At 37.9% G+C, this 12,557-nt stretch overlaps 3 protein-coding genes across 3 annotated transcripts; all 3 read right to left on the bottom strand.

Moving 5' to 3' along the window:
- Positions 1-1,228: 1,228 nt before the first annotated feature.
- On the bottom strand, positions 1,229-11,974 carry ntpcr (nucleoside-triphosphatase, cancer-related). Its single transcript, XM_066680072.1, has 6 exons — positions 11,836-11,974; positions 6,921-7,045; positions 6,490-6,652; positions 6,318-6,414; positions 4,547-4,747; positions 1,229-3,936 (listed from the first exon to the last, which is right to left on the bottom strand). The coding sequence occupies exons 2-6, from the start codon at positions 6,952-6,954 to the stop codon at positions 3,868-3,870; spliced, it is 564 nt and encodes a 187-aa protein (XP_066536169.1). The 5' UTR covers positions 6,955-7,045; positions 11,836-11,974; the 3' UTR covers positions 1,229-3,867.
- Positions 9,283-10,839, bottom strand: LOC136705040 (microtubule-associated protein 10-like). Its single transcript, XM_066678258.1, has one exon. The coding sequence runs from the start codon at positions 10,837-10,839 to the stop codon at positions 9,283-9,285; it is 1,557 nt and encodes a 518-aa protein (XP_066534355.1).
- Positions 11,088-11,776, bottom strand: LOC136705042 (microtubule-associated protein 10-like). Its single transcript, XM_066678261.1, has 2 exons — positions 11,210-11,776; positions 11,088-11,093 (listed from the first exon to the last, which is right to left on the bottom strand). The coding sequence occupies exons 1-2, from the start codon at positions 11,774-11,776 to the stop codon at positions 11,088-11,090; spliced, it is 573 nt and encodes a 190-aa protein (XP_066534358.1).
- Positions 11,975-12,557: the final 583 nt, after the last annotated feature.

Genomic DNA, 12,557 nt, shown 5'->3' on the forward strand with positions numbered 1-12,557 from the left:
GTGTATTCCTGCCTTGCGCCCAGTGATTCTGGGTAATTCACAACCCTGAACTGGATAAGCGGTTACAGACAATGAATGTATGAAAGAATGAAAATAATGCAAAGCTTTTTCACCAATTAAGGCCTCTTCTTGAACCCTAGAGTCATTTTGAAACATTCACTTATGAAGGTGCATTTCTCTTGTGATGTGTACACAAGCACTTTAAGCTTTTCTGCCTTACAAGCCCATACAAGAACGCAGAAATGTCAAAATGCTTTTCATCAAATTGTCCAAAGTACTGTTCAAGCAAAAGAGGGTAGCTCATGCTAGCATGCCTCCTGTTTCTCATCAGCACTTTCTTGAGCTACTTGATCCGTAAGCGACAGTCTGAGAAACATCACCACAGGCACTTTTCTCTTTGATAAAGATAGAGGATGACATAAGGATTGTGAAGAGCACAAATTGTCTTGGAACAAAAACACTCACACACACAGCTTCTGGCAAAACAGACAGCTTTTGTTAAGGGTTGGCCAGCCGGTTGAGTAGAGATGCTGGTAGCAATTGCAGGCGGGCAGTGGGGGTTCTGAATGATCTAGGGTGTGCTTTGGCACCAAAATTTGGTCCTCTGGGCATTATTATTATGTAATCAATCTGTTCCAGCGCTCTGGGCACCTTGGCACTGCCTGCTGTAGAAAACAGTCAGGACAACCCTGAAAAGTCTGTGTATACACACACATACAAACAGAAAAAAAAAGATATATTTTGCTATTGGCCTACATTAGCATAAATCCACTGGCAGAAATAAGTATGATTTAAGTTAGAAGAGACATATATGCGTGTGTAGTCCAACTGTTTCTCTACATATTTTGCATCCCCATTTCACCCTGTTTTTTAATGGGCAGGTATGATTTAGGTGGTGGATTTTTCTTAGCACTAGTGAATGTTATGCTGGTATGAGTAGATCAGACACAGCAGTGTTTCCATTCCCTGTTAGACACAACTCGTAATTATGTGTATATCAGGCTTAACAGGAAATGCTAAAATTAAGTTATATTGATTTGGCAAATGCGTTTGTAAGTTTAAAGCTTTAGGATTAGATAAAGATTTTAGAAAATTTTATTGAAATTTCAATATTTGTGTAAATAATACCTTCATCTGATTTTCACTCAAAAAAAAAAATAGGTAGAGAGAGCATAATTAAACATATGAGACCAAAACTTTATACTTGTTTTTTTATTGACATGATATCTGAAAAGTATATGAGCCTTTGCTTTCAGTAAATTGTGTGAAACATTAACTGACACTTATAATTGAAAATGGTGCATACACTATTGTTGATAAGTCTTACACATCAGGCTTGGATGAATTTAATCCTAATTCTTCATAGAGAACAGATTAAACTACAGGACATGTGTCCTCAAACTTCTTAATAAAAGGGTCAGTTTTTCAGTCTTTCGAGAACCACACTGCAACCAGAGAAGAAAACATCTAAATAATAATTAAAAAAAAACTTGATACACCGTCTATATATGTCATAAATATTTTGAAGTTAATTGTTTATCGACACAAAAGTAATAATATTTTGACAATGCAAAGTCACTGTGGAGTACGGGATAGCAGTTTGTTCCGCTTGTGCATCTACATTGAGTTTTATAGTGCAAGTGTGTGAGCGCGCCGGGAAAACTTCTCGCTAAAAAGCTCTGATATTGATTCTCCAATATAGCTGGATTGAATCATAGCTGGTGGCCCTGTCCCTTTATCATTACTTGACGCAATGTGGAAGAGACGTAGCCACTTGTTTACAGTGCTTTGTCTCCTTACAGACACAGCCTCTCACGTCAGGGAGAAACAGTAAAGTCAATGAATGTTTTTGGTAGTGATGCACAATATATCGGCAGCCGAACAATTTGCCGATTTATTTAGTCTGAATTTATTACTGAAACACAATGATAAACAATTACAAACACTCACTCACACATTCTCTCTCCCTTGCTTGGAGCTGGTCCCTCGTTCTCCAAAACAAACCCAGTGCTGCACTAATTAGCGCCCTTCTAGAAATCACTCATGTGGAACCAGCAGTATATCTTTGATAAAAATATAAATGAACTACAACTAATATATTTAAAAGATAAAATTAAATAATACAGAAATGAACAAATACAGGTTGTCTTATGACAACCTACGATAAAATTTGTTTTGCTTTAATCCAATGTGAATTTGCTTTAATTACAAGATGATAAAATTATCGATTTATTGATTAATATCAGTATCGGATACTCAAAGGTGCTAATTATCAATTATTGCATCGGCCCAAAAAATTCAAAACCAGTGCATCCCTAGATTTTGGGTTTCTTCACTGTTGGCACCCTTCCACAGACTTCTGCTTGGTCAGGACAGTGATTTGGCATTTCCAGAACATTACTATTCTTTGGTAGAATGACTTGTGTACTTAGGCTTATTGTCTTTCTGCACGACCCACATTCTCTTAAGATTCAGTTCACAGACAGATGTCTCGATATCTTCCTTTAGAATTTGCTGGTGTAATTCAGAATTCATTGTTCCATCAATAAAAGTGTTATGGCCTAGATGTAGCAAAACAGGCCGATGATATTACCACCACAGTGTTTCACAGATCAGATAAGGTTCTTGTAGAGTCTTCCTTTCTGTGCTGTAATGCTTCTCATGTAAACAAAAAAGTTCTATTTTGGTCTCATCCATCCACAAAACATTTTTCCAATATACTTCTGGCTTTCCCATGTGATCTTCAGATCTTCAGAAATCTTCTTTTGGAGAGCAATGGCCTTCTCCTTGCAACAATGCCACTTATCCCACTGTTGTTCAGTGTTTTCTTGACTGGAGATTCATGAGTATAAACATTAGCCAATATAAGAAGGCAATTAGTTGCTTAGACTTTTCATTGGCTCCTTTGTGACCTTGCAAACTATTATATGCCTTGCTTTCAGAAAGAACTTGGTTGGTTGACCACTTCATGAGGGTAAAGTGATTATTTTCTAGGCCATTTGTTTAAAAAACACACAAACAAACAAAAACCAACCAACCAAAGTTAGAGTAACAGTCATAGTATTTTAAGTTTTTTTTTTTTGGTTGCCATTATACCATTCAGCATTATATTTTGTGGGCAGACCAAAAACACTCATTTCAGACCTTACTAAAATCTCAAAAAATTACATGGACATCCTAAAGTTAGCAGACTGAATTTCTTTGCATAATTCCATTTCCTCATGCAATTTAACAATGCTAAATGATTAATAAAACATCTGGACACCTAGTGGGGCAGCTTGTCCAAATACTGATTTATTTTTTGCACCATGGGACACACATGGGACTCTTCACCTGGACATTTACCTCCATCTGGACGTTAACCTCAGCTCCCTCAAACTCATACAGAAAATATCAGAAATCATGACCTAAGGCTGCCACTTCTGTTCATCTCAGCTCTTTTTCCTAGGGCTTTCCCATGTAATGCCTCACTCAGGTAATTGCTCCAGCTACCCTCTCCTCTGCTACATATCCTTTGGAAAATAATCAATAATGCACTAGGGCATCCATGTTGAAAGGTTTTTCAAAAATTAAAACTTGATTGTGCAGATACATTTGAAACATGAGAAACCACATTAAATATATTATAACCAAGCAGCCTGAAGGTTTAGGCTACTCCAGAGTTTTCAGAATCAAGTGGGATGTTCTTAAAGGTGAGGAGTATCATGCTTTTTGTGTACAGAAACAAAAAATATTCCAAAGGATACAAAAGCAGTTCCAAAGGATCAAATCAATGCAAGCGATCATTCTTGCTTATTTCTACAGTATTTGGGTCATACTTTACGCCAAAAGTCCATTGTCTGCTCCAGCTGTACTCAAGCCAGTTGTTTACTTTAGAAATTCCTTTAGGGTAGACACAATTTCATCAGTTACAGCATCTCTGTTCTCCTTTGTAACCTGTGTGTATTAAAAGGCAAAAACCAAGCCACACAAGTTCATTAACACAGATCTCCATTTGCCCTTTTTTTGTGTAACCAAACAACCACTAGCATTAGTCAGACAGAAAACGCTTTTAAGGTGAATGTGTATAGAGCAAAACATGACTCACTCCTATCTCTGTGTAAGCTTGACTTTATGATGCATGACTGGGCACAGCAGGAGATGTAGTAACCAATGTAAACAGTATAACACATCAACAATTTAAGTATATTTAATTTCAGTAAATATAATAAACCATGATGCTGAGTCTACAAAATACAATGAGGGCATTAGCCTGCAACAGAGTCAACACCATAGGCTTTCACTTGCCTTTCAGCAAATGTCTGTCTCTGATATGCTGTTCTGGACATAGAGCCAGTCAAGAATATATGTTTTTTTGTGTTTTTGGCAAAACACTGTCCCAGTTACTTTCCAGAGAAGGAAGTATAAATGACCTTATACTACATAAAAAGGAACAAAATTATGCAGCTTGTTACTATAGAACTGCTGCTGCAAAAAAGGGAAAACCATTGTTAGCATTCAAATATAAAACACAAAACAAAAACATGGTCATCCACTATATACTTACCATAAAAACCTTGACATCATTCCTTGCACGTATCTCCTCCACTAGAGCCAGGGGTTTTCCTTTAGGAATGGGGATTGTTCCCAGGATACAGCAGGTGGAGTTGTCTAAAGCCTGTCTCACAGCACGTATAAATGCCTGACTGTAGAGTTCCATCTTTCCAATTTCATCTATGATGAACAGACTTCTGTTTCCCTTGCCCATCTGTCAGAAGGAAAGTCTATTACAAACATAGTAGTGCTGGGCGATATGAGCGCAAATCAATATTATGATTAATTGCACATTTTACCACAATGTTTAATGAACTTTTTTTTTGTATTTTTGACCCATATAGTTCAGTGACGAGGCTTGTTGTGCAAATATGCTCCAGTATTAAATATGGGATATTTTTCTGCTAGGAGCTGAAAAAAAATATTTTTGCTAGGAGCTTATTCCTGTCTTGTTTTTTAAGCATTGTCGTTTTAATTATAGTCACGTCCAAAACACAGATGCTATATTTTTCTTTGGTATAAGCTGCTCGAGTCGCTTAGTCGGCATCAGCGTTTAGGTTGCTTCCATGCGGCAGATAGAGGTAGAATCACGTGACAGCAGCTTGGTAACGTGGTTTTAAAGGGACAGTACATGACATACAGTGCGGACATAACAGAATAAAAATAATTGATAAAATCGTTATAGACACAATTATGTCGATTAGAAGTTCTGAATGTCGATTTCAATTTATTCTCGATTAATTGCCCAGCCCTAGAACACAGCATACTTTAAGGTGGCATGTCAAAAAAGTAAAGTAGCTAAAGCTTACTTGCGCTAAGTCAGTGCCTTAATAAGTATTAATCGGGACCATATTGGATGTTAATTTGACCTATATTACTCACCTTGTTGGGGAACTTATAAAATAGTATCGATTCAGATACACCTAACATAATGAATTTTAAGTAAAAAAAAATTTCATACAAGTAAAAATTTCATGGATTTGTATTTTAAATATAAAATAAAAGTATTTTTGTAAGGTATTATGATTCACGCAGTTCTCAATTTGTTAATACGGAGTTATGCATTTTTTGTGTTTAATTTAAGTCAATGTCTTTGTGACAGAACCTGGGCTACTTTACTTTTTTCTTTTACTTTTACTTGTTTCTATATTTACTGTCTAATCTCTCAGTTCCATGTAGTACATAGGTGCACTTTGTAGTTCTACAATTACAGATTGCAGTCCATATGTTGCTCTGCAAACTTTATTAGCCCCCATTCGCCCTGTACTTCAATAGTCTGGGCCTCCACTGTGAGCAACACACACTAACACCACCTCCATGTCAGCGTCACTGCAGCTCTGAGAATGATCCACCACACAAATCATACCCATACTTTGGTGGACCTGTGGGGGTCCTGACCTTTAAACAACACTGTGAAGGGGGCTAACAAAATATGCAGGGCAACAGATGGACTACAGCCTGCATAGTAACTACATGTTCATTTAAGGGGAGCTGAAAATGGTGCATGATTGTAAAGAATTGGGTCATTTTTTTGTTTTGGTTATTCTATGTAATTTTACTTCTACCCGAGTCACTGTTTCACTTAAGTAACAAAATATTTTACAGTAATGCAGGTTTACACTATTCCAGACCAAAATGTCACAAACATAAATGAATGATAAAGCAGTGTTATATTTTGCCAGTCTTCTATAGTTTTATAGGCAGCTGGACTAGATAGGGCAGACATATTCAAACATATTCCTTACAGATCCTTTAGTTAAAGTTGGCAATATGCATTTACTTACATCTCGAAAAAGCGACAGAACAAGCTTCTCAAATGAGGGAAGATCAACAATGTACTGGCCGACCCTATATTCACGCCTGCCAGCTGGGGCTTCATTTCTAGTGTTAGAAAATTGTGGTTAGAAAATGCCATACTACACAGTTAATATAGGAACAACCGATAAAGCAGGATACCCCACTCTGGAAAGAGCTCCTCTCTCGCCGTTTAAGGTCACGACATCAAATCCGACTCTCCTCCCCCTCTCCCTGAGCTCCTCCGTGTAAAAGCCATTAACGGTCACCCCAACAGAAACCATCGCCTCACACACTTTCTGCACTAGCGTGGTTTTACCTACCCCTGAGAAAAGAGACCGAAATAATTAAGAGTCATAAATTAGCGTGCATTGCACTTTCTGTGGAGGGTACCTCTTAAAACAATTTGAGTTTTCAGGTTGAAATCTACTCTTTGTAATACACTAATGCAGACCATATTAGCTCCATTTAATACGAAGCGGGCCATGGTCTTGATAGCATCCCTATTATCAACAAACACAGGACTTAGCACGTTTAAAACGAGTTGAAAATGGCTACTCATGTGGTATTTATTACAAAATGCGTGTTTGTACCTGGCGAGCCTGTTAAGAAAACGTGTTTCAGCATGGTCAACGCTTTCGCTTAGCTACAGTTGGCTACAGTTCAGCTTCTTTTAGGGGGGCTGCGCATGCGCATACCAAGCACATACATAAGAGTCCTGTGAAGACAAAATGCCATAAAATAAAAACCATGCAGAATATTAGCTATTATCACAAATTAAAATATTACAAGCTCTTACCAATTAAGACAGGCGTCTATTGTGTAAATAAAGTAGACATATATTTGAATAGAGTAAATATATATTTTAAGGGAACATAATTCTACAACCATCAATCAAAAGATTTTAACATCTCCACTGACCATATGTGTACTAGATCTACAATTACAGTCCATCTACTGCTCTGAATAATTTGTTGCCCTGTTGTCACCACAATGGTCAGAACCCCTCCAGGACTCCCCACAAAGCAGAAATTACCAGGCTTGTGAATCATTATTTTCTGTTCAGCAGGGAAATTGATGTGGTGGTGCTGTGTTAGTGTGTGCTGCACTGGTACAAGTGGATCAGTCACAGCAGGGCTGCTGAAGTTTAGGAATAGTATCCAGTTATTGGCCACAAGACACAGCCCACAGGACACTGTTGATTGCTACACTTCTCTTAGTCCAGCCGTTACAGTTGGTTAGAACCTTCAGTACTGCTGTGTCTGATCCACGATCCACTCATACCAGCGCTACACTACAAAAGTACAAAATACAGTATATATATATATATATATATATATATATATATATATATATATATATATATATATATATATATATATATATATATATATATATCATTGCACTGTTAAATGTACATGGTATTAATGAATAACTGATTCATATTTACATATGCAGGATGACAAGGTGAGTGGGTGAAGTGGGAGACTTTGGTGGGTGAAGTGTCTCTGGGCTCTCAGTAAATAAGCAAGTAAAGTGAGTATGGATTGTGGACTGGTGCACTGTGCATCTATATGGATAGTGGAGATGATAAAATGGGAAATGAGTGTCAGAACAAGGTTATTAATATGCTTGGGCTGATCCGTGTATATACTTATGTAGCACAGCCTGATTGATTAAGTCTCAAAGGCAAGTTCAATATTGTAATAAAAAAACACATTTTTATATAAAATTCAGATGATGTTTCTTCACCATTTGCTAGGAACCCATTTTGAAATTTAGTGAGTTTTTTTTTTTTTTTTTGGTACAATTCTAAACTTGAGTATTGTGTGAAAAGTTCAGTGAAGTCTAAAAAATACAACAGAAATATCTCTCATCAAAAATGACCAGCACTGCTCTCCTCTCTGTGTAGAATGGGCAGTCCTAAAAGTGGGTAACACTTATGTATTACCCTGACCAATCACAATAGCCACGCCACGCCATCACCATAGCCACGTCTCCTCTCTGACTCTAAGAGACTGGTGAGCTAAAGCTTAGGAGCCATTTTAGTGAGCGAACTATTCACCAAGCTATAGGGAGGGAGTGAAAGACACAAACAGAGCAAATACAGAACACAAAACCATACAGAACAAGCATTTTATTGTGTAAAATGACAACCGCATTTCAGACTCAAAAAAAAAAACAAAAAAAAAAACAGCAACTGCGCTGTCTCAAAGCTGTGTTGCCAAGGTAACATAAACAGCATTCTGTTCTCCAGTGACAGAGAGCTGTCAGTCACTTACTGTCATTAGTATACTGGATCATGCCCACACTCTTCCCAGAGAGCTCTGAGGAGCATATTTAGGTAATATGTGAGGAGAGACGTATCATATTTCTGATTTGTGCTTTTTATTTAAACTTTGCTAAATGTTTCATGTGAATTATACAAAAAAAAAAAATAATAATTTCAAATGGGTTCCCAGAGGCTTTAAAGGGACATTAGGTACGATTTGATAAATTTGCTCTTGGGCTCCCACTACAGTTGCAGTTTATTTTTACAGCACTGTCCTGAAATTAAGGAGGGTGTACTGGTTTCCCACAATCTCCAAATGTTACATAGTATGGTTTCTGCCCAGTACAGCAATGACAGAGGCTCCATTCTCCCTATTACAGGCCAGTCCAGCATAAAATTACAGCTTCAAAATCAATGTAAATGTTTAGTGTTCCTTTAATTCATTCATTCATAAACAGGTAACATACCAATAAAAGCTTCAGTAAAAATAAAATGGATAAGCCCACTTTGGCTATTGGCTATGCCTTACGTCTTAATTTCAGATGCCTGTACATTAATACATGTTTCAAATTATATATATATATATATATATATATATATATATATATATATATATATATATATATATATATATAAACAATACTTAAAGTGTTAGTGTATAGCTGGACTTTCAATGATATCCATCAGAGTGTATAGCCAGGAAGTTTGTTGACCACCAACTCCGAGATGGGTTGACATTTCTTCAGAAAGCCCAGAGAACCTAGTTCATTCCTCTCCTCCTCAGAGTCTGTAGAGGACAGAGATTCCAAAATAGAGTCATCAGAAAGTTGACACTTGTCCGCAGGCAGCTTTCCTGTTGGTGCACTCCCATTAACTTCGCTGCTCTGTAGAGTTGTCAATACCAAGCACATCGCCGGACTCTTTAGTGAACCTCCACATGATTCAGAATTCCTTTGCCTACATACAGAACCTCTAGAGACGCCACTCTTGCTATCATCTGATGAAGTACTGCAAGTGACGTTTTGAAGGTGAGGCTTCACCACGTGGATCATATTGAGAGACCTTTTTAGAGATGTCTGAGTTTTATAAGGAACAGGATGCGGTTTGGAGCTGTCTGAGCTTATGTTGCCACTAGAAGCTCCTGTCCTTTGCACTGTGCATGGCTTAAGGCTGCAGAGTGGGTCAGGTGATCCGTCAGTGGTGTCCAGACTGGTAAAAACATCCTGGTATTCATCTGGCTGTGGACTATTATGAATGGAAACTGAACTGTGAGAAGGGCTGCAGGGCCTAACAGTTCTCACATTACTTTTAAAAGACCATTGTAAGTTAGAACTGTTTTGAATTAAATGAGATGGATTCATTTGATGCTTACACTCTAATTCATGGGCTTTGTGGTCCATATTTTGGCCAAGTGTGCTAGGAACATTAACTTGCACCTCTTTGTCAGCAGTATCATGACAGTCTTTCACCACTGGCAACTTAATTTGCTTTGTAAGATTTTTACATGGATTTTTTTGTGAATGTGATAGTCTAATATCAGATGTTGCATGGTTAGTTTCAAGACTGTGAAGCAATGTTCCATCCAAATCTCTGTTGAAAACCTGCCTAAGTAACTTATCTTGTTTAAGTTTGGAAGATATTTTTGTTTGTGGTTCAGCCGGTTTTGTCATAAATGTTTCCACACACTCATGATGCCTCGTCCTGCCTGGCTTTATCTGCTTAAGTCGAAGGTGAAAACCATGAGTTAAACCATATCTTAGCTTTCTCTTGGGATGTGACCTTCTTTGGGTACTTTCTGCAACAGTGTGCTGTATTTTTGGAGAAAAAAGATGGCTTTTAAGGGGCTTACAATGCCTATGTCCAGGAATGGAAGGCTGTACAGATCCTTGATATGGTGATTCTGCAGCTTTCACATTCTTAGTTTGTGGCCATTTTTCTGAAGCAGGGGTAGGAGTGTGTTCCTGTTCAGACTTATACAAGTTTACCTGATGAGGATGAATTGATGGTGGTCGCTGCTGGTGCTGCATCTGGCCATGAAGATGTGAAAGTTCCACAAGAAGAGCACTGAGCAGAGGTAACTGCGCAACAGTGAGTACACAAGGTACATTTTGACTTTGATGTTTCTCTGCATTGGAAAATACATGGGATTCCCCAGTGTTCCTTGACTCCTGTATTTCATATGCACTCACATTTGCAGAAGAATCACTCTCATTTTCTGTATCATTGGTGTTTAGATCCATCGTGCTGAGCTTTTCCACTGCAATATTTACCATTCTGTAACTTTCAGCAGCATGTTTTTTTTTTTGTTTCTTCACTGGAACAGTAAAACAGGGGAGGAGGGCAAAATATGCTGCACGGTTGGTCATTAGCTAATTTTACTTCAGCTTCTAAAACTTTTTTATTTTTCTTTTGCATGTGTTCAGTTTGTGTAGAAACTGTAGTGACATTTGTTTTGTTTTTTTCATGTGTTGTTACTGTTAGGGAACCTTCAGTGCTTAGCGGTTGTGAGAAAACATCAGTGCTAATTTTATCCACACTTGTTGGTTGAAATTCTTCTGTTCCATTGTTAAGATATTGTTTTTCAGCCCTTGAAGATTTTGTGCCGTTTGCCTTTGGTTTAGAATGCAGTTCATCAACCTTGCTTTCAGATATATGAGGAATTAAGCTCGCCCCCAAACTCACCATTTTACAAGCTAGGGAAACTGTTCCTATATTTTCACCCATAAGGTTTAAAAGACGACAAACACAATTTTCTCCATAAGCTGCTGGCGGCCAAATGCCATGTTGATCTACGGCTAGCTTGATAGAGCTTGCCAGTCTGGCAAGAGATATCAGTGAACTTCCCATTAGCTTCGGAATATCATCTCTTACATCCAACGCCATGGTGTAAAGAGGGGTTCTGGACAGATGAGTGTGGAAAGAGTCCAGATTGATTTTAAATAAGCATGACTTGCCTTTATTAAAATAATATACATGACCGTTTCCCCTGGTTTGTATCGAAGGTTCAGGTTTAGACAAGCCATCATTTCTGTTCTCTGGGGGGCATATCAAAAGCGTCGGGAAATCCAAAAGGCGCACACTAACAGCAGGCTTCAAGTTATTCGCTTGAGGGTCGTCGAAGCGAACATATTCCACAAACAACTCGAAAGAGCACATGGTTTGATGTGTGTCTGCCATGTTATTTGGGTCTTTTAAAAAAAACCCTCAGATTTACTGGAGAGAAATTAAATAAATACCTGAGAAATAGTAAAAAGCTGGGTGAATATATCCAGGCACAGCTTTTCTCCTAGCAACAGCGACACGGTCGCGTTTTCATACGACAGGTACAACCAGGGGTCGACGGGAATTGTAGTCCAAAGTAGTTTTTAGGGCGGTATGATGGACCCGATTGTTAGAAAGAACCCACAGCTCAGTGTAGGCTGGTTTAAAGAATCTTTGTGTAATACAATTACAATTACTTTAATCTTCAGTATGATCAAATGTTATTTAATATGTAAGACGTTGAACAGCTTCATAAATGTTATTTGGGGAAACTACACCTGGCTGAAATTAGCTGCTTTTTGAGTGTACATAGCCTACCTCTGTTCTTCAAAATGAGGTTTTTACCAAACCAGCAAATATTTTTGATGCATGTTGACATCTCTGATTCACGTGTTGTGTGGTTTCATGAAAAACAAAACAAAGCCTCCAATTTTTATATTATTTAAAATAAAAGTTATATATATATATACACACACACACACCTTATAACTTCAGCATGAATGGCTAGGCTAGCATGGGAACACTTCATTATCCGACCAGCAAAATATGCTAGTTGTGCAATATGACATGGTTTTCACTCATTATTCCTGCATACCGCGTGTTCTCATTTGCTTTAATTAATTTTAGGGAGGTTGCCATGCTAATTTAAGAGGAATATAAGTGGTCTGGCGTCGTTTCAGCAAATCACCGCGTGGAC

Source organism: Hoplias malabaricus, chromosome 8 (genome assembly GCF_029633855.1).
Source record: "Hoplias malabaricus isolate fHopMal1 chromosome 8, fHopMal1.hap1, whole genome shotgun sequence".
In the NCBI taxonomy this organism is placed as follows: Eukaryota; Metazoa; Chordata; class Actinopteri; order Characiformes; family Erythrinidae; genus Hoplias; species Hoplias malabaricus.